At 39.4% G+C, this 23,234-nt stretch overlaps 1 protein-coding gene across 2 annotated transcripts in view; it reads left to right on the plus strand.

Moving 5' to 3' along the window:
* LOC127651211 (mastermind-like protein 3) overlaps positions 1–23,142 on the plus strand; it is a 162,727-nt gene extending 139,585 nt beyond the window's left edge. For both annotated transcript variants that reach the window (XM_052136940.1, XM_052136941.1), the window contains exons 3-5: positions 18,559–18,828; positions 20,988–21,066; positions 22,128–23,142. In XM_052136940.1, the coding sequence (XP_051992900.1) occupies positions 18,559–18,828; positions 20,988–21,066; positions 22,128–23,122 (1,344 nt within the window). In that variant the 3' untranslated portion in view covers positions 23,123–23,142. The remainder of the gene's footprint in view (positions 1–18,558; positions 18,829–20,987; positions 21,067–22,127) is intronic.
* Positions 23,143–23,234: the final 92 nt, after the last annotated feature.

Consider the following 23,234-nt stretch of genomic DNA (forward strand, 5'->3'; position numbering starts at 1 on the left):
TGGCTCTAACAAGGCCAGAAAGAGATGTCGAAGGCCCAGATGTACAACTAAACAAGAGGATAAGTACATCAGAGTCTCTAGTTTGAGAAATAGATGCCTCACATGTCTTCAGCTGACAGCTTCATTGAATTCTACCCGTTCAACACAGAAACACAGACATTGAACAACAGATAATTGGAAAAGAGTGTAATGGATCTTAGCCCCATTGTGCTTTTGTGTGATCAGCTAGAATTTAAGGTGCGTGAGAAGTGCCCAACAAGACTGCCACATCTATGGCAAGTGCTACAGGAAGCATGGGGTGAAATGTCACCTGAGTATCTAGACAAACTGACAGCTAGAATGTCAAGGATCTGCAAAGCTGTCACTGCTGCGTGTGGAGGATTTCTTTTTACAAACACTTTGAAGTAGTTTAAGAAGTACTAAAATTTTTTTTCAAATTGTAATAGTAATTTTTCATGTTATTAATGTCCTGACTATACATTGTGATCAGTTAAATGCCACTTTGGTGAATAAAAGTACCAATATCTTTCCATAAGAGTAAAATCTGTACATTATTCCAAACTTTTGGCCGCCATTGTATTATCTCTGTATTAATATTATAATTTAGTAATTAGCAATTTGCATCTATATCTTGCATTGTTACGTGTTATTAGGTGTGTAACACATGCATTTTTATAAACAAATGTAATTTATCCACACAGTAAACTTCATATATCGTGAAAAATATACCATGACAGATGCCAAACTGTCACCGTGAATTAGCTAAGTTATATTGCGTTGCACTATGCATTCCTTGTCCCCAGATAATAGAAGGAAAATACTGATTTTCAACCCCCGTCCTCTTGTGTAGCACGATATTTGAGGCCACTGCCGTCCACTGCACTGATAGTGTCAGTTCAACAACACTCACAAATACGGGCATGCACACAAAGACTCTCCGTCTATTTCCCCCTCTCTTCCTCTGTCTCTCTACCTCCTTCCTCAGGCACTTCCTCCAACCATAACCAGCATATCTGTCTCTTTAGCCTGTAATAAAATAACCCCATTTTACCCCACCTCCTCTCCATCCAAACCTCCTCCCCCTCCTCTGAACAGCCCAGCCCCTGGCTGCGCTGCCCCCTCTCGACACCTGAAGCTCTTTGTTTGCCTGTGTGTGTGGTGGGCTGGAGCAGACCGATAAGCAAGGCAAAGGGGAGTGAGATAGCTCTCCAAAGGGGAGTGATAACACAGAGAGGTGAAGAAAGTGAGGGTAGAGAGAGTGAAAGGCAGAGATGGGACAGTGGTGTTATGCGATGAGTGAGTCACACGCTGGGGGAATGTTAAAATGCTGGACATGGTCCGTATGGGTTTGATACTCTAGACAGACTGTGAGGGAGAGAGGGAGGGAAAAGGTTAGAAATAAAGAATATCAATGCCAGGTCTGGATTCTGCCCTCCTTTACATTTCACCAGCATTCAGTGATCATTGGTTGGATTTGAGTAGTCTCAAATTCACACCCAATGGTCAGGATAGTCCTTTAAGTCCCTTTTAGGAAAGTGTGTCCACTCGGTGGCTATCTTGTTTACACATTGTCAAGATTAAGTTTGAGTAACTATGACAAATCAGTGATAAAAACTTTTTTATCCAAAGCGACTTACAGTGCACTTATTACAGGGACAATCCCCCGGAGCAACCTGAAGTAAAGTGCCTTGCTCAAGGACACAAAGGTGGTGCCTGTGGGGATCAAACCAGTGACCTAACAGTTATGTGCATTAGAACACTATGCCACCACCACTCCCAATCTGACAATCTTATTATATCATTTTTGCTTTTTTAGCAAAAAATGTGCTTAAACAATTTTTCAGGCTGGTTTCGTTCATGCGTGAGCTTCCCATACTACACAAGCTGTCAGAAAGGCAATTCACTCTTTTAACTGAAAGTTGGAACTTCCATTCCTATATATAACTTTTCTGTGAGTGCCCTTCTCCCTGGATACCATCTCTGGTGTTGCACCTTAGATACATTTGCATTTGAAGATGTTTACAACCAAAGAGTCCCTTCTAGAGTACAAAAGAAAACATTTTTAAATGTGTATTTTCCCAAATCAGTCGGTATCTGAACATTTAGCCAACTTGTCATGCTTAAAGAAACCATGTATAATTATGATTGTTGAAATTATGTATTCATAACATTCTAAAAGTTACTGTTAAAACACAAGCACGTTGTGACCAATGTTTAAGCTGTGTAACCTACAGAGAGGGATGAGTACAGCCATATAAAGAAGGGATGTAGATAGAATGAGCTAGTCCAAAACAAATATGAGAAAGATGAACAATAATACAGATTGTAAAGGAAGCATGATAGGAGAATATGTGTGTGTGTGAGATGGAGCGAATGTCTAATCCAGTGGCAGTGTCTGGTTTGGGGTCATTGCGGAGTGACTAGGCTTGAAATTGTCCCTCCACGCTGCTAAGCTCTGCACATGAACCTGTGTGTGTGTAAGCTGGTGGGAGGGCTAAATCAAGAGAGTCATGGGATGGATACTATGCACATGGAGTAGAGGACACACTTCCTAAGAGATAGAATGAAAAAAGAATAGTCAGAATAAACTGAAAAGCTCATTCTTATTTAGAATCTGTCTCGATCGTGTTCAGAAGGCCTTTTAGTCTCTTGACAACACCTATCAAATTTACAGTAAGGAATAATGGTAGTCAGCCGCTTTGTGGTCCTGATCACTCTGTATGAATTTATTTTGTAATTAAAGTCAAGCTGACTATTGCCTACATGATCACTGCACATATTACACAGCTATTTACCAAATTAGTAAATGGACATTAAATATTGCTTTGAGTTGAAATTATATAATGTAAGAAAAAGAGATCTGATATGTGGTGTGATATGAAAAACATGAAACTAGAACAGTTATTTAGGAATTCATTTGCCAAAGAATGCACAATTGACGTATCAGAATCAAGTATTTCTGAGAGCTGTTTGATAATGACAGGAGTTTGTTAATTTTGTTAATTATTTTAATTTCATATAACTCAGGATTTTAAACATTTTTTTTGAGTATTATTTCCAAACTGTAGCTTCATTGCCTGTTTTTTTAACCTAAAAATGGTAAGTTACATTTTACCTCAGTGTGACCTGAGATCTACGCTATATTTGTTGACATATTCAGTCAGATTTGTATTGTAAGAATATAGAATTTCCAGTTCAGCCTGCTCTGAAGTGGTTATTTATATTTGCCTTTCCTCACCATTTTAACAAGAAACCATTTTTAAACTCCTATTTTTTTTTCAATCACTCATCTGGGATTTGCAGCTTGCTATGAAAAACGCTATCTTTGTGCTCGCTGCGGCGGTAAGAATGCTAAAATAGCAGGCACAGAAGGCATCCAGGAATTCTAAACCTGATCTCATTTGGGAACATTATGGCCTGCAGACCCCAGGAGGAGTCAAAAGACAAAAAACTGGCATTCCCGAGAGGACGCCCCTGCTGCGAAGAGGCCCATTTATCACCAGAGCGACCAGCTTCGGTTTCACTGTCAAGGGGAGGGAATTTGCAGTCACTCTTAGCAAAGCCTACCTGCCGCTGGCAGCATCCGTGGCACGTGATTGAGACCCTTGTCTGCCTTTCGCTACGGTTTCATTTCTTTCGGCCATAAACACCTTCACCTTCACAGCCTCATTAGCATCCCCAGCCCTTACCAGTTATTTTATAGTCCACACTCAGTAAAGACATTGGTTGTAATTCAATCATTTATTTGTATTTGTCTGCTTTAACCTTGACAAGGAGAAGCACGTGGTGGTGTGTGTTTGCACAGGTCTTTGTGAGGCGAGACCTTGCATTGTCAGGGCTGTTAAAGGCAATCATGGTAGCTCTGGTCATAAATCAGTGTGGATGAAATGGAAGGAGACTGTATTGCTTCATTGACACCATTAGAGTTATGGTTTAAAATCAAGACATCAAATAACTTTAAACCCAACCGTGGGTGGGTAATGGAAACACAATAGCCAAGGCATTATGGTTTCTCCTAAACTGATTGAAAGAATTTCTGGCTGTATATTGAAATCATATTATTAATTGCTTCCTTTTCCAGGCATTTCAGCTTCTAGCAACAATAAATGACAAGTTTTGTCTTGTCCTGCCAGACATATTTTGTAATTTTGACCCATTTTATATAAGATACAGGGCCTTTTGACAATACTTACAAACCATCTTCAACAGATATGTGCAACATATAGGCACTTTTTAAGTTTTTAAGCCAGTCACCTGAGCCATATATGAGAAATGTTACGTTGGTGCCACATGAAATTGTGGCACCAACAATGTGATTTGCTACACAAGAAGGAATAAAGTAGATAATCACACACTCTACAGTTTATCTTTGTGTCCATGTCTAAATAACCACAAGAGGTAAAGGAGCTGCATTCCAGCAGAAAGAGAATTGATCCTCCCTTGAAGATCAACTTTTGTGCTGGCTTTGCCTCAGGAATGTCTGGCATCCTCTCAGAGCCTCTAAAGTCTCATGTAGAGTAGAGAACATTGGTGAAGGAGCGTATGCCTCTGTTTTTTTTTTTTTTTTTGCAGTGGTGAGAAATGGCTTTATTATCTGTGACTGGAGCAGGTCAAATAAGTAGCATTTCCATGTTTGGGCAGTGTATGATACTTCAGTTCTCATTTACACAACAGAAAATGAAGCTAATTCATATTTTTTGATGTGTAGTGCCAGTGACAACTCAACTCTTGTGTGTCTCAGCCAAATATATATGTAAAGCATAGTACTCCAGTTCAAAGTATCGTAACCAGAACTGTCTGGATTAATCAATCCCTCTCTCTCTTTTGATCTCTTGTTTGTTTCATTGCACTCTTGTATTTTCAGTCTTTCTTCTTTTTCCCCTTCTCAACTGCTGATAGTTTCCTCGTAGTCCTTGTACTATTTTTTTATCTTACATTTTTTTCGTTCTTGATCTTGTTTTCCTTGGCTTAACAGTACTCAATCCCATGTTCTTTGCTTCTCTTTTTTTCTTTGCCAGTTCTCTTTCTTTTTCCTACATTTTTTAGCATGTGGCCATAAAATCTTCCCTCCCTCTTCCTCTCTCTTCCCTCATTTACTCTTTCCCTTCCACCATAATCTTCCCTCTCCAACTCTTGCTCCTATCAGCAGTGTGATTATGTTACATCAAACACTAATCTGGCAGTAGAAAATGTATCTTTTACTGTAGTTTTCAGCTTTTTATGCTAAACCATCCTCTCTGTATTCTTTTCTCTGTCATTGTGAAAGTGTGCTATAGTCAGTCCTAATGAAGTGTGTGTGGGGGTGTGGTCTCTAAAAATGATGAATCAGCAAAACTCTTTTCCTGCTGACCTGTGATCCCATACACTCTCTCTCTCTCTCTCTCTCTCTCTCTCTCTCTCTCTCTCTCTCTCTTGTTCTAAATCACTTCCTGTCTTTTCTGATGCCTGCCATTAAACTGGATGGATTTGCTCGTCAGTCTCTGGGTGTGATTGGTTTGAATGTCCCATCTTCATCTTATCTCTGTGCTTCTGTGCTCTTGAGCATTTGATTATGTCTGCCCCCTCCTTACCACATGTCACCCTTGGATTGGAATAGCACAAATAGTTCCTGCTGAACTGGCAGAAAATGCTCCCTCGCCTTTTTTTTTCTTCCTTATGTTATATTGCCCCCCACACTCACTTCTGTCTTTCTAATGTAAAAGGACAGGCTGTTTGCTTTACACCAGAAGTAAGTAAATCAAAACATCCTAGCCAATGTACAGTTCATCATATCTTGTGTCTAAAAGCATATACTACTACACATATAACCATCCAAAGAAACAAGTAAGAGTATCTGAAGCAGGAAGCCAAAGGAAATCCAAGTAAGATGTTTTATTAAAATGCATTTTAGATTTACACACTTTATTCTTAAAGTAAAATTTGACACTATTGACCCTATTAATCGTTCATAAAAATATACAATTCGGTTTACTCAATTTACTTTTCATCTGAAGTCATCAATACCTCTTACTTTTTTAACTTTCCTGTCCAACCATCTTCCTCCAGTCTGGTATGTAATACCAGTTTTTCTCGATCCAATCCATTTAAAATGTCCTGCCCTACATCTTTTTTTCTTATTGTAATACTGTTTCACTGAAAAGTACATCAAGTTAAAGAAGTAAAATGGGTAGATTTAAAATGTTGCTTTTTATTAATGTGTGTGTGTTAAAAACAGAATACCTTGACTGATATTGACACTGACCAAGTTTACCTGCACTTAAGAAAATGGTTTATTCCAGAGTTTTTGCCATGTAAACGAGAACGTTGTTTACTTTACGATTTTTAAGGTATTAAGAGAAAGCATGTACTCAAAAAGATACAAATTTAAGTAGTTCAGCCTTTGAAACCATTCAAATACAATTTTTTAAGATTCTTAAGGACACCATCTAAGCAGTTATAACTTGCTCTCTGCACTCTCTTTGCTCTCTCAATCTGTGGTCAAACTGCAGGAGAGAGTATTATTCTCTTCTGGAATGTCGCATTGGACTATATTTAGACTCTTGTTTCCGTTCCTCCTTTTCCGTTTCTTTTCTCTCCTTTTTTTCAGATGGGTCAAAAATAGCCATGGTTATGTCTTCCGACTCACCTGGGAATTCATGCTATGGAGAGACCAGCAATTTCACTACTTTGTGTGTGTGTTTGTGTATTTAACATACTTTCCTAACCAATTTCTATTAATTTATCTTTAGACATTTACAGCATTTCATTCTCTTCTTTAATACAGGATCATTTTCTATGGTTGTATTAGATAATGCAAAAGAGTGTCCTGTTAGACTGTCACACGTGAGCTTTTCAGATTTTTTGGACTTAACAAGTTCAGACTTGAACATTCATTAACCCTAGTTCGAAAATCATATTTGCGCTCCTTTAACAGCTTTTAGAGAGCTAAAAGATGCTGGCAAACTTATTCTCATGTTACATTTTCTCTCATTGCAATTAGGCTGGTCTTCATCTGGTCACACGTACCCATTATTTAGCTGAAAACATGACTTTACTGAAAACGATTGCCAAGATGTAGGACTCTTTCTCACTTAAACTCCCACCCAACTCTGCTCACATCACCGGGACAAAGTGACGATTTAAATTGAAACAGTTTAGACTCTTCAAGCAGGGGCATTGTGGCTGAAAATTGGCTAATACACAGGCACCAAGTGTTTATTGAAATAGAGGGAAGCAGTTATTTTTTATCATGACCATTAGGCTGAAAAGCCTGAGTTAGTGTAGTACTGACACTAAAAGCTTTATTTCACAGCAGGTGGTATGGCCTTCGTGTACAATTGTGTGAGTGTGGGGTTTTCTCTTCTCCATGTTTACTATATTTACTGTATAAAATAGGGCATTACTCAGTGAAAACCACTGATCATCTGTTTTGCTTCAGCACTCGCACACTTTCTTTTTACTTCTCTCTCTCTGTCTGTCTCAGACCGAAATCCCAGTGATATTTAAGGGTCTTAACCCATGTCTTTCATCCTTCCATTGCAGAGCGTGTGCAAGATCTAGCGTTAACCCCCGTTGCTACGCGCTACGCTAACTAATGCAGACGGGCACGCTCGGAGCGTGTGCGAAACTCATGACCCTCTCCACCAAGACAGACTGCAAATGAGCTGCTTTCTTTTTCTCCTCTATCTTGATCTTTACTTCTCCGCTGGTGTCAGCATTCCCCTATTCCCTTTCTCTTGTCTCTCCCTCTCTTTTCTCCCTCTTTCTGTCACACCCTCTCTCTCGTTCAGTCCCTTGCTCTGTCTCTTTATCTAAGTTATTACCACTCCCCTCCGACATCTCTGCTGCTATCATATTCTTTCACTCTCATGTCTCTCTTTCTGTGTCTCTTTCTCACAGCGTTTTCTCTTCTTAGCAGTTAGATAGGAGATCAATATAGCCATGACCCACTCAGGAGCCATAATATCACATTTGGGTGTGGTGGTTGTCGCGACAGCAAATGTGCCGCAAGGGCCCTTGAAAATCTTTTTCAGTGGAGCCGGTTGTTTCCATAGTAACCACTTAGTAACAAAACCTGATAACCCCTAGTAACCTATGACCAAATGCATCCCACAGTAGCACAAAGACTTTATGAAAGCCATTCTGATGTTGAGCAATGTGAGAACTAGGTTTTTTCATGTGTTTAAATTTTTAAGCAGTTAACATTGCTGACAATGAAATTGTTTATATGCAAAAAACTAAAATTGTATATGCTAATATTCATTTAAGAAAAAAAACATGACAAATGGAGCCCCCTGTAAACACTTTAAAGGAATATTCCCAGCTCAATTCAATTTAAGCTCAATCGACAGCATTTGTGGCATGTTGATTACCACAACAACAACCACAACAGCACCAAAAAAATCAACTCAACCCTTCTTGTCTTTTTTTTTTTTTTTAAAAGAGCAAAAATCGAGGTTACAGTACTGCACAACAATGAAAGTCTGGGCAAATTTTTAGAGGGTGTAAAGGCTGAAATATGATTCTTATAAATGTATAAAAGCACTTACATTAATTCTTCTGTTAAAATGTTGTATTATTTGAGCTGTAAAGTTGTTTAAATTGTAATATTTACTGTCATTTTAGGGTTTGTTAACATTACACCGTCGTTGCAAAAATTGGCTATAACTTTACACAGAAAATGTTAGTAAAATTGTGTTAACATTCATATTGTTTATGCCTTGTGGCTATACTTTTGAAAAAGTGAGCCCTATTCATTTCCATTGTAAGTTTTCAGCAGGTTATATTTATAGATAGATTTATACACTAATATTCGTTCAAGAACAAAAATGCAACAAATTGGCTTGTAGCCCCACATTAAACAAAGCTAAAAATGAAACTGAGCGTAGAAGTAATTGTGATGTTGTGAAGTATGAGGATCAAGTTTTTTTTTTTTTTTTTTTTGTCTGTTTATTATTCAAGTTTTCCAGCGGGTTTATTTGATTTAGAAAAATTTGACAAGTGGGGCTTGCAGCCCACCACTAAACACAGCTAACAATGAAACTGAGCAGCAATCGCAGTGTTGTGAAATGTGAATAAAGTCTTTATGATGTCATAAAGAACATTTCTATCAGACTGCTGTTCTTTTTCTCTCCTATTATTTCATGACAGCAGTGGAGATGCTCACTTAGCAGCTCACTCTACGTCGTCTCGTACACTAAGTAATTATTGAATTAGCCAGTAATTAATTTGCTTCATGTCTGGTAATTCCCCCTCATTGCCCACAATGACACCCAGCCGTCAACAGTCATGCTGTAAAAAAGACAACTCGTCTGTACCTCTCAGCCTTCCCATCTCCTTGTTGAACGAGTTTGTTTCAGAGTCTCGCCCACGAACAGCTCTTTTGAGGCTGTGCTTCGTGTGTCTTGTGTGTGTGTGTGTGTGTGTGTGTGTTCTTAAACACATTTACCCATCCTCTCCATTTCCCCTCTGCGCTCTATAAGTGTGCCGGATTGTTTAACTCCCTCATTCACCCCCTCTCTCTTTCTCTCCACCTCTCTCTCTCTCTCTCCCTCCCTCCCTCTCTCTCTAGGATCGGAAGTCCCCTGAGGCTGTGCATTCTTCAGCCCCTCCCCACCCTTTTCTCACTATAGACCGAACACGAAAGGCAGAGAGAGAGTGTGTGGTGCCCTCCGCATTAACATACAACAAGTCACATACATGCTTATGTACATCTGTACGCAGAAACTACACTCTTAGATACTTAAATGATTTCATCCTGTCCCTAGAGGATGAGTCTTTCTCTTAAAGATTTCATTGAATGTGTGTGATATCTGATGAGGTCTGTCTCAGGGGTGGCTGCGGTGCTGTTAGAGAGTGACTTGCTGATAAAAAGAATTTGAGAGAGGGAGGAAGAGAGAGAAGGGGGAGAAGGCTTCTTTGACTGGACACATAAATCAAGGCCCTGGTAATTGCTGCTCAGGAGAAAAAGTGCTTGGGAGAGGATGGTTGTGAAACTGAACTCTACAAGCGCACTAACACACACCCATGCACATCACGCACACAAATATAAAACAGATATATTTTAAAATAATTTATCAAAGAGAAAGACTATGTGAGCTAAAACCTTGTGAGTTGCCTGCTGGCTATGTAGGATACTACTTTTAAAGGCAGCATTATAATAATTTACCCTCACAAGCAAGTGATTTGGAACATTCTTTCATGGACAGCAACTCCACGTGCACACAAAGCATACTAAAGACCCTCACAGTTTATTCCAGTGGAGTTTGATGTTAGCACATTGCAACACTTATGACACGATACTAATTTACTCAAGATAATCAAAATAATGTATAGCATTCATGCATAGCAACACTGGTGGCAGTGCATTGGCTTCTCCGTGAGGTATACATTCAAAGCTTTAAATTGACGAAAACACGGTTTCTTAGGAGGCGTATAGTTGCAGCCTTGAATTTTTGGAATACTTATTTCATGTTGGGTGTCCAGATGATGCATGAAAAATCTGTCTATGTAGGCAGCTCACTAGGTTTTGTAACGTAGCTTAAATATTGTTTTCACACACTCTGCTTCCCACTTTACACACTCAGATTAACAGAGCCTGAGCTCATCTGTCTGTGTTGGAATGTTGGACTGTAAAGAAAGGAGATCTGAGGCCGTGATTGGTTGTTTTATCTTCCCTCTTGAGAGGAGCCATGATTGGTTCACTCATCCTAGGAAAGTGAGACCATAAAAGATGACAATTAATCTGTCACAGACGCACTCAAAAACCCTTCACCAATCAACCAGCGTTTTAATAGCTTAACCCCCCTCCACACACACACATACCTTTTTGCTCACTCTCTCGCTCACTCAGACAATAAAGTTCATCATAATTTTTGCTTCTGTTGAGTCTTGAATAATTAGTCATGATCGCTTTCAACAAGGCACAGCTGCGAGAGACAAAGGAGAGATAGGAGAAGAGAAAGAACGAGGGAAGATTTTGAAACAGACACGCACAAGCACCTGTTGTGACATACAACTGAGATTTGTTGTATGTTTTAAGGGTAAATCTGCATTTCCTGAGACATATGTAGGAGATTCTTTTAATATTAAAGCATACATACACTCACACATATTAGCCATCAAAATGGACTTCTGTTGTTTTATATAAAGGGAATTATAATTACAGTAGACTAGGGCTGAAACGATTAGTAGACGTTATCGACAACGTCGACAATGAAAATTTGTAAATAAATTGTAGAATAATCGTTTCATCTCATTTACTTATATTTAAGAGTCAATCTCTTAAATCAAGTCTAAATATCTTATATGTTGCTTCTCAAGTAAATTTATCTTGTTTTAAGGATTTTTAGACAAATTTAAATGGAAAACAAGACAAAAACACTTGATAACAATACATTTTTAAAAAATGTTACAGTGAATTTCTTAACTGAATTAAATAAAAAGTATTTTTCCCCCTTTAATTCAGTGAATGTCATTTAGAGGTGTTTTTAAAAGATGATTTTGTCTGCTTGATTGTCAGAAAGCATGTTTAATACAACATTTTAAGCCAGGGCACAAGCTGAATAATCGGTTAAGTGCTAATGATTAATCGTTGCAATAATCTTTCTAATAATCGTTAGATTAATCGATTATCAAAATAATCCTTAGTTGCAGCCCTACAGTAGACTAACCTTAACCCTCCCCTTATCCCACCCTAAAATAAAACTTTAAGCATATTTAGAATAATAATAATAAAAACAGTATTTGCTTTATTTATGAATCAATTTTACAATAGTGGGCATCCCTAAATGTCCCCGGTGGGAGGTTTCGTTAGATTAAGCTCACTTTTGTGGACAGTTTTGTTTGCAAACTATTGCTAAGTATGTGTACAGACTCATAGCATTCCATGCATTTCAACTATAAAAGCACAACAGAATCTTGTAGTTTTTGGCAAATGCAATATTTTATTCTCAAAGAGAAGAGTAGACAGGAAAAGTGAGTATAATGAAAATAGAGTGAGAGAGAGCGTGACCATTTACCTCAGTGAGCTAGGCTTAAATGTTTGCTTAAAAACCTGCTTGAAAACTTCTGATACTTTAAACACAAGACAAAAACCATGTTCTCACATTGCGCAACATCAGAATGGCTTTCATGCAGTCTTTGTGCTACTGTGGGATGCATCTGGTCAAAGGTTACTGGGGGTTATCAGGTTTTGTTAGGCAGTGAATTATCTTTCCTTTCTCATCCTTACATCAGATTTCATCACTAATCCCTCTTACCTCTACCTGCACATCCACACAGAGACAATGTCTGTGTTTAATTGAGCTCTGTTTGTGTGCTTGGTATTTATTTCTGAAAGTTTGAGGCACAGCCAGTGAACAATGCACAATTTAAGGCGCTAGCTTGTCCAAACAAAGGAAAACAAGTAGCCTCATTTAGAGTCACTATCTGTTGAATTTGAATGCATGTCTGTCTGTTACAACGATCGTTTAATTTTGTTTCATGCAATTTCTGATTTGATTAGGGACGGTAGGTCAACTGATTGTAGTTGTGATCTAAAGAACAGGTGTACGAGTCCTGAAGACTCTACATGCATGTAGACATGTGAGCCGAACGTGTCATAGAAGCACCTCAAATGTTGCTTCAGCAATTGTGTTTTTCATCTCGCATCTGCTTTGACATTATCGGTTAAGTTTAGGTTTAAGGGTTAGGGTAGGGACGTAAGTTTTCAACTCACATTTACTGTTATGACACTTTTGGTTAGGTTTAGGGTAGGAAGGCAAAACGTAATCTGCAGCTGTGGCTCAGGTGGTAGAGCGGGTCGGCCACTAATCGCAGGGTTGGCGGTTCGATTCCCGGCCCACATGACTCCACATGTGTCACCACAGTCACGTAATTGAGTAAAAGAAAAACACAAGTTTTTAAAAAAATCCAAATCAGCTATTGCACTCGTGATTTGTGTGACAATGATTAAACAACACAGTTGTTGTTGCACCTCTAGTGTTAATTTCACCAAGAAACTGCAGCGAAACATAGAAAGCGGCACATACTTATAAGACAAGTCAGTTTGCAAAAATTTACACAGTAACTCATTCTATGAGACCAGTTTGGAATAGAGGGGACATTGTGCAAGACTGTGCAAAACAAACATTTGACATTGACAAGGATTTGTGTAAAGAAATCAGTGTTTAGAGCCATGGATGAATTTCTATTCATAATGCTCAATGAACTGTCACTGAACCTATGCGTTCATGTGCATGCGTGTGTGTGTGTGGTAATTGTGCTGTAGACAGAAATATGGCTTTACGACCACCACTAATGGCTTCTGTGCAGAGAGGAATAGAGGGAGGGAGAGGAGGAATATAAAAGCCGAGAGAGATAGCAAAACACGGGGAGGGTTAGGTGGGCAAAAGGTTGGAGATATACAGCATGTGCAAAACAGGAGAGGGATGGAAGAGTGGGAAATAAGGGGGTGGGCTACAGTAACAGATGAGCACTATCAGTCCTATCTTGCAACAGGTGTGTTATATAGATTCTGACACATTTTAATGAAAGCCAACAAAAAAGAATGAACTTTGTTGAGAATTTATTGTAGATATAGAATGGTTACACATCCAAAAGCATCACACACTCTCGTTATTTGCAAAGCATACTGGGAAAAGGATTGTGTGCTTTTGTTAGTGGTAAATTTGGTATGTAGATTTCTTGGTTTCGGATTTGGGTTTGTTTGACTCTCTTCTACCAGTGTGTGTGTCTCTGCCTGCTGGGCTCTCATTTGTTAGTGGGAACACTCTCAGTAGATTTTGGCATGATTGATATGCTTGCAAGTAATTGGATAAAGCGGGCAGCAGCTCCTGATAGTTTTTATAGCACCCCCTTGACACTTTAGTGTTTATTGTTCTTTCAATTCATCAGTCAGTTTAAAAATGTCTGCCTTACATCAATGCTTATGCCATGATCAGGGGAATTAACATGCCACCTCAATTACTAACGATTCTAGACACTATTTAGAGGGCCTAAAAATCTGTGGTTATGTCACCTGTTAACACCTTTAAATCTGATGTGATATCTCCTATTGTTTACTGAAAATAATTAGGCTAATTTGGAGTTCCACCACCTTCAATTCAAATAAAATAATTGGTTGTTTGTTTGTCATTGCATTCCATATTTAAGTGTTCTATTGAACCGGTACTGACATGCCGAGGTATGGACTCTACAAGACTCCTGAAGGTGTCCTGTGGTATCTGACACAAAGATATCTGGTCCAGCACATCCCACAGATGCTCTATCGGATTTAGATCTGGGGAATTTGGAGGCCAGGGCAACATCTTGAACTCTTCATCATGTTCCTCAAACCATTCCCAAACAAGGTGTGCCAGTGTGGCAGGGTACATTATCCTGCTGTAAGAGGCCACTGCCACCAGGGAATGCCATTGCCATGAAGGGGTGTACCTGGTCTGCAACCATGTTTAGGTAGGTGGCACGTATCAAATTGAAGTCCATATGAAGGACCTGGACCCAGTGTTTCCCATCAGAACATTGCCATAAGCATCACACTCCCTCCACCTTGTCGTCTTCCCACAGTGCATCCTAGTGCCATCACTTCCCCATGTAAATGGCACACATGTACACGCCCAACCACGTGATTTAAAAGAAAAAGGGACTCATCTGGCCAGATGACCTTCTTCCACTACTCATTCGTACATGCCCATCGTAAGCACTTTTGATGATGGACAGGAATCATCATGGACACTCTGACCGTACCATCCTCCTGTAACCATCATTAAAATTTTCTATGACTTGTGCCATAGTAGACCTTCTGTCAATTTGGAACAGACAGGATAGCTTTCGTTGCCCTTGCACATCGATGAGCCTTGGGCCCCCAACACCTTCTAGCCGGTTTGTGGTTTGTCCCTTCTCGGACCACTGTCGGTACTCATCACTGCTGACCAGGAGCACCCCACAAGCCTTGCTGTTTCAGAAATCCTCTGACCCAGTCGTCTGATGAAAGCAATTTGGCCCTTGTCAAAGTCACTCTGGTCTGTACTCCTGCCCCATTTCTCCTGCATTCAACACGTTGACTACGAGAACTGATTGTTCGCCTGCTATATATCTACCTACACCTTGACATGTGGCCTGTTAAAAGACGATCAACATTAATTGCTTTACTTTTGAGTGGTCATAATGCTTAGGCTCATCATTGTAAATGAGGCCTCAACCCCGCAAAAGCTGAAAACCTACAATCATCCCAGGCCTCAACATTTACTGAGAGAAGCTAACCTGTTCTGTCAAACATTTTATTGTGCATTGAGCTTCATCCAGCAAATTATTTTTGAGAAATTTGGACATCCTCTTTGGGTGTGTAAAGTGGGTGTTCGAAAATCCACGTCATCATTCATTATTCAGCTCTGATTTGCTGAATTGTCCAGTCACTGTGCCACCCTACCACCACCACACACACACACACACAAACACAAACACCCCTCTAAAAACTGTGTGTTGGCACGTGTTGTTTTATTAGAGGGGATGATGTGAGCAAGCCCCTCAGATTAGTGTCTGATCTGGGCCAAGACTGACTACTAGTAATCAATGTGTGTTTGTGTGCGTATACATGAGATCAATGAAAGCAATCAGTCCAGCTATCTGTTTTGCACTGCACATTGCATTGTGCAAACAGCAGATTTCTTTCCTTAACCTACTGAAAAAATACTGAACTTTGGGACATAACCCTTATGTTGTGTCTGTTTTGAACATTTTGTGTTCCTGGTCAAAAATGCCCACAAAGATAGTTTATAAATAGCTCCACCCCTGCCTACAATAAACAATATATTCTAAACAAGACATGCGCACAGAATAAAAGAGAGTTTAACCCGTTAAGCAGTCGGCACCTCATTGAAAATAGCCCTCTTAATCAGCAGATTAAAAAAAATGGCATTCTTTGTCTAAAACATAAATTTTCTAGGCTAATTATTCAAAAGCATACATTTTTTGATGAGCAAAATTAACATGATGACATGGCCAAGTGAAAGACATTGACATGGTCCAGCGGCTATCCTGTGCTGAAAAAGCCAGCTTGGCGGAAAAATAACTTAAAATGATACACAGATTTTAAGAAGACTCAAATGTGAAAACATCCGACTTTCAACATTTCGGAAATCCACTTCTCGAAGTGAATTTATATCTAATTTGCTGGTCTTGTTAGAGGACTGTGTGTGCCACGCAGTAAGAGAGGGAAGAAGTGCACGCAGCCTGCGGTAAAATGAAACTACGTATCTTCTCAAGATATCCTCTTTTTTTTATTCAAATTTGTATTATTAAATTAGATTTCAAATACGCAACATTAATATGACAGTAATTTAAGTAAATATATAAAGCCAAACTTATATGTGTAAAAATGTTGAAAAGTTTAATGGCGAAAAATATTAACCTTAAAAACTTTGTCTGTTTGGGGGAAAATTTCAATGACTTTTATTGCCCACACAGTAGACATTTCACCTTGGAACTGCCGCAATATGTGTAATTAGCCAGGTAATGTAATTTTGCAAAAATGGTGGCACAGTCATGTAATTTTCATGAGATCAGGCTCGGTGTACTGAAAGGAATCCATTCAACATTGCCGACAGAGCAACATTATCTCAACCGATGGTGTGAATTTAGGCAGGGCGTATCAGTTTGATGGGGGGATGGGGTCAGAAGGGGCTAAATGAAACCTGTTTGAATATCATTATTTTTGCTATTCTTTTTGGTGCCATTAGTTGTATGTGAATATAATATAAGGACTCGTGACCATTTAGTTTAAGAGGAAGAAGAACAGTATGATCAAGAGTGGTTTACACAAGAAATGTGCACGAAGGAGAAAAAATGGAGATGGAATGGGTGATGGAGACGGAAAGAGGGGGAAGAGAGGATAAAAGAGAGACTTAATTTACACTGCTCTCTTTTTCTCTCTCTCTCTCTCGGCTACTGCCCGCTGTTGTCCATCATGGCTCCTATGAGCACCATCTGCTCAACATTACAGCCACTGTTGCCTGGCTACCTGCTCTCTCGTGCTCTCTCTATCACTCTGTCTGGCTCTCTTTCCTGTTTTTCTCTTTTCCTCCCTCTCTTTAATGTTTTTCTGTCATTTGTGTTATTTTCTCTCACCCCTCATCTCGCTTTCTCTCTCTCTCTCTCTCTCTCTCTCTCTCTCTCTCTCTCTCTCTCTCTCTCTCTCTCTCTCTCTCAACGCTTGGTTGAAAAGCCTTTGGCTCATACACATTATCCGGCAGGAAGGAGGAGACACATCTTTTACACCACTCATGATTAAGCCATCTGCAGAGAGCCAAGGGGGGGGGTTCATAGAGGAAGGAGGGAAGAACAGAGGGAAGACATGGGCACAGAGGTGGAAGAAATAGAGATAGATGATTATACAAAGAGAGAGGGAGAGGAAGCAACAGAAAGAGAGAAAACAGATCAACACTGCCCCCATTTGGCCTCTCTTGCCTCAACACTGAGACATACGTGTTGATTGGAGCTGGTTTGGTCAAAAGAGATCTAAAAACAGAGGTTTGCAAACAGATTTGTGCTCATTGACCGGTCTGTTCTAGATATATCTCAACAGTTTCCTGTGGTATGTGCATGTTGCTTGTGGTTCATAATTTGTGGTTCTAACAGGCCTGTCTTTGTCTTAAAGTTTTGTTCCTGGTCTTGTGGGTTATTTTTCTTGGTGTAGTGTGCCTGGTATTGCTCTAGGTCTTAGTGCATTAAGTGAATCCAACTCTGGTACAGAAACATTAATTTGGCCAAAATGTATTTTAAATGGGCTGGATTTGCACATACATGGAAAGAACATGTGCATTTACTTGAATATTACACAAAATATGTCTGTACATTATCTAGTATTGATGAAATTCCCAGTAGAAATTCTTCTTAATGATTCCGGATCCTTAACAGTTCCATTAACGATTCTTTTATAGTATTAGTATTAGTATAGCGATACTGTCTTAGTACAGTTTATGGCAGGCGCATCCACTGTCGACGCACACAGACAAGTACTAGGGACAGGGAAGTGTGAACTAATGACGAAATTTGCATCATGCATACTTTGTGCACCTGTGCAGAGTGATCACTAATGTGGACAACAGAAATATACTTTGGCATTAACACTGGATGATTTGCACAGTAGATTTAAAAGAACCCATAAGAGTAATTCATTCAGAAATTGGACTACACTGTTCGCACTTTACTTCACTCTTCGCTCTGGATGTTTCGCACTGCTGATTCAGCAGTAGCAGTTTTGCTGGAAACACTGTCAGAGTATTTTAGTATGGCATCCCTTTGGCATTGGCAGAACAATGCACATTTAAAAACTGTTAACGCAACCGAAAGTCATACAATTTATTTAGTTCCGGCATCTTTTAAATAATAGAAGTGGTTCTAAACAAGACACGTGACAGTTCACCCTGAGCATAATCTCCTATTTACAGGCAAGATGTAAAAATTAGAACCATATTGTGTGCTTTGAGTAATTCCTGTAGTGTCAGTAATGTAACTGCTGAAGTACAGTAAGTCAATTAATCTCTATAGTCTCTGATCGTCTCTCTTTTCTTGTGCTTTTAGGATCAAGGTGTTGTTGGAATGCCGCGGCAAGCAGGAGTCCAGCCACCTCATGGTGGACCAGGTGCCGTGGCCCCTGCAGGGCCTAACGGTGCTGGGCCTGGCGGTTATATGGGTAATCCACAGCAACAACAGCAGGCAGCAATGATGAAGCAGATGATTGCTATGGAGCAGGAGAAGAGAGTTCAACTACATCTGATGGAGCAGAAGAAAGCACAGCTCCTGAGAGAGCAGAGACAACAGCAGCAGCAACAGCATATGCTGGCAGAACAGGTGAGGGCTTTTGATGCCATAGCACAATGCTTAACTTTTCTTACACTCGTAATATCACAGCTGAACCTTTCTGCAATGAGTAAGATTCCCATTGCCTAATATGTAGATGTTGTTATACAATAATGGACTAAACTTGAAAGGGGGTGTAATAGCTTTTTCTGATACATATTATTACTTGTCTATGGTATAGTATGGTGAACTCTTGCAATGTGCAATGATATGAGGGAATTTTTGTGCAAGTGTGCAGAGTATAGCCACTCCCTATACACAAATTACACAATCTGCATAGGGCACCAACTCCCTAGGGGGGCACCACCATACCCTAGGAGGGCACCAGAAACTCCACTGGCTGCTGTTACTCGCACATTATACGTTATTCATGGACCCGGTATCAGATCGCCTCTCTCTTGCACTTTCTAACCATGCCTCGCAACTCCTACCACCCCCTGAGTAGTTACCGTAAAATATATTATTTTATATATATATATATATATATATATATATATATATATATATATATATATATATATAAAGACAATGCATGTAGTTTTAAGGTAAAATGATGTAAAACAAAATACATGTTTTAGATGTAAAAAGTATGATTTTCCCATATAATTAATGGTTAAATGTTATATTATGTTTAACAAGAAAGTACATGTATTTTTTATGATAAACTATTGTTAAAATTACAGTAAAAAACAGCAATCGGGTGTTCCCAGAATTCCCTGCATGAACAATTACATTGCATTATATTTTATGGGAATAGAAATGTTTCTTCATATTATTAATATTAGTTATGTACTTCTGGGTTTTTTGTGTTATATTTGATGTAGTTTAGTTCATGTTTATTACATTATTTTAATTTCACATGTGTTACCCTGATGGTGTTTAGTGTTTGTGTGAGTGCAACATGTGTCTCTATGTGTTTATTGGTCATTGCTCTTGGAAGGGCCTCTATTGGTGAACTTCATGTCATCATGTGCTCTTCTGAAATTACTATGGTGATTAACAATACATTATAAAGTGAAAAGCAGATATGTATAGTTTCAGAAGGTTCATATATTAAGTTAATCATTTAATTATATAAACAACAGTGCTGCACCATAAAATATACTAGAAAAACCACAGATTTAAACTGTAAAATTACATGTTGTTCTATAAAGTTTTTTTTTTATTTTACTGTACTTTTTACATAATTATTCTGACAACCACAGCTGCCAGTTTATTTTAGTTTTTTATGAAAACAACAGCATTTTTTTATCATTGCACGTTATACTCCACCTAAAACAGATTTTTTTTTTTTATTATTTTACAGTTATAATGCATGCTGCTTTTATGACCGTTTAAATTGATAGACTACATAAAAAACCCATTATGACTCCTACAAACTACACGACTTTCAAAGACCTCGGATCGTGGTACCGTTCGTATTATACGTCTGTCTGTCTTGTCATGGAAGCCGTAACGGTTTCAAATTACACAACAAATCCGCGACAGGTGTGAACACACTACAAAACATTTCATTATTGACGACTCTGCCTGGACTCCAAATTACATTTCACAACAGAGTACATGAGAAGTGATACGAGATATGAAAACAAATGCATGACCATATGATATCAATATATAGATACAGTATCTCACTGACATCAGCGACACATCAGCACTTCTCTCAAATAGCATCTTTGGTAGTTCAAACATTGCGATTGTCGCTCACCGGAGTGAGCTCCGATGTGCCTACGATGTCAGGCTTTTGTCTGCGATCTCCACAATACTGTCGGCGAGCGAAAATCGGGCTTAATATCATGTTGTGTAAAATCGGCATTAGTAAAAATTCAGGACCATTTAAAATGAATGATTGAAGGTTAAAAGGGTGTTTAATTTTTTTTTAAAAAACAGTTACAGGACTTGAAATGCCAAATTTTCCTCACACATTTTTAACCTAAAATCTTGATGTTGATCAAACAAAAGGTTTATGCTTCAACTACCCATGTACGAATCTGTCAAACCGAAACTGGCCTCACATTCATTTTATTTATGATTGTGACCTGTGGAAGCAGCTGTTACTTTATTAGCGGTGCTTTTTGTTCAGTTGTTTGTTTATTGATAGGAAATTTTTATCTTCATGTAGTTTTCTGCTTTGATTTCCTTTTATCCAGTTACAACAGCAGCAGCAGCATCTCCCCAGACAGATGAGTCAGGCACAGAGGAATCCATACCCACTCCAGCAGTTTCAAGGCAAGGCACACACACACTTACAGAGAAAGAAAAGTGGTTAACATCCCCACCCAAACTGTTTCAGAATAAAATACTAAAACACTTTGCCTCTAGATGTGATGTAATGACCATATTACTTGATGTGACCAAAGGGCTTATAGTGTTGTATAATCACTGTGAGGTCCTGCAGCGGGTGGTAAACATCGGATGATGTCAACTTAAAAAGATCTAAACTCCTTTTTTCAACCTCTAAGGGCAACTTGTTCATTTCAGACTGAAAAGAAATAATTTTCTCTTTGACACCTCAAATAACCACTTACACCCCCATGCATCTGCCGGTATTGAAACTAATGAGGCAGGATTAGATGCGTACACATACATTCACTCCAACACATACACTGCACTAGTAGAACTGATTTTCTGAACCTGACAGCGAACCAATCTATTGATAATTTTGTTTTATTAATGATTGAATTTTATTAAACGTAAGTTCAGAGGGAATTTAGACTCTTAGAGGCATCAATGGACATAATATTTGTGTCCCTACTCTCTTAGCTGGTTTCTCTATGCTAAATTCAATCTAAGCAATCTTTGGTTAACAAGACAGTTGACTTCATATGTCAAAGGTGATGTTAATGGTGACCAATGGAACAAAGCGAAGGTGTCTCAGGATACTTTTTAAAAGTTTAAGTTATTTTTAACTTGACACGGTGTCTACAAAAACTTGGCTCACCAGCGTGAAACGTGCAACAGTAAAAAGACATCTGTCTATTGCATGTTTACATAGAAAAACAATTGAAAAACAGCGTAGATTGGTGAAGAAACATGTTTATCTGAATGGTCCCTAAGGTGAGCATAGAATCCTTAATCGAACATAGAATCATTCATTTTTATGGCACACAGACATTTGCAAATCAGTGTTTGTTCAATTTATGCTATAATATACAATTGACAGAAATTTGCTCTGCTTTAAGTGTGTGTTTATGCTAATTGAGTTTAATTGTAATAAGTCTGTCATGTACAGGCAATGTAATGAGAACAGCAGATCTCAGCTAATATGATTTAATCTGATATTATTTTAGGCACGCCCCAGGAGATTGCAGCAAGGAACCAGACTCTACAGAACATGCGGAACGCTCGACTTCTTCAGCAGCAGCAGCAGCAACAACAGAACCCGGGGATCCTGCAGATGACGCCCGTCCAGAATTCTGCCGCCATGCCTTCACAGGGAGACATGAGCATGGTTTATGGAGGCCAGACAGGTGCACAACCTGGCATGTACCAGGGTATGAACCCAGGCATGGGCCAAATGCTCCAGCAGCAACAGCAGCACCATCCCAACCAAAGTGGTATGACGATAGCACAGAGACAAGCGGGCGCCGGCGGGCAGGTAATGGTCGGCGGAGGAGTGGGAAGTGGGTATGGGCAAGGAATGCTCATGAACCCGGCCCTCTCGCAGCAGCAAATTAAATCAGGCGTCGTTGCCCCTGGTGGGCAGCCAATGGTCAAAGCCCAGGTTCAGAGACTGCAAACCATGATGGGAGGTGGAGGCCAGTCGTGGCCACAGCAACAGCAGCAAAATATACAGGCCCTGGGTGGCAGGACTTCAAACGACATGGTGGCTTTTAACAGTAATCCTGCATACGCCATGCAAGGTGGGCAGCCTCCTAGGATGGCCAAGCAACATTTTGCCCAAGCGATGGGTGGACAGACAATGGTGGACCCACGTTCTATAAATCCAGCAGCAATGGGTGGGCCAATGATGCCTCATATGGCAGGGCAGCCAAGGACCAATCAGCCAAGGGGTATTGTGATGCAAGGTATGAACCAGGGTGTGCCCAACTTGGCTGTTTACGGACAGGCCTCTGCTCAGGGTATGCCAGGGTCATCAGGAGGGGGAGGGCCATATATGCCAGGCGGTCAGCCTCAGGGCTACCAGAGGACGTCCAATCAGGACCTGGCATATGGTTACGGCAGCCAATCAGGGGCTGGGCCTGGGGTTTCTTTCGGTTTATCAGATGGAACAGATTTGGATCCAACGGAAGGTTGGATGGAAGAGTTTTTCCCCAACCAATAGCCTAAGGTTTTTTTTTTTTTTTTTTTAAAGAACAATTTTATGGAAAATGTGATTGCTTTTTTTATTATTATTATTATTATTATTATTATTATTATTATTATTATTATTATTA

The sequence above is a fragment of the Xyrauchen texanus genome, chromosome 11 (assembly GCF_025860055.1).
Source record: "Xyrauchen texanus isolate HMW12.3.18 chromosome 11, RBS_HiC_50CHRs, whole genome shotgun sequence".
NCBI lineage: Eukaryota > Metazoa > Chordata > Actinopteri > Cypriniformes > Catostomidae > Xyrauchen > Xyrauchen texanus.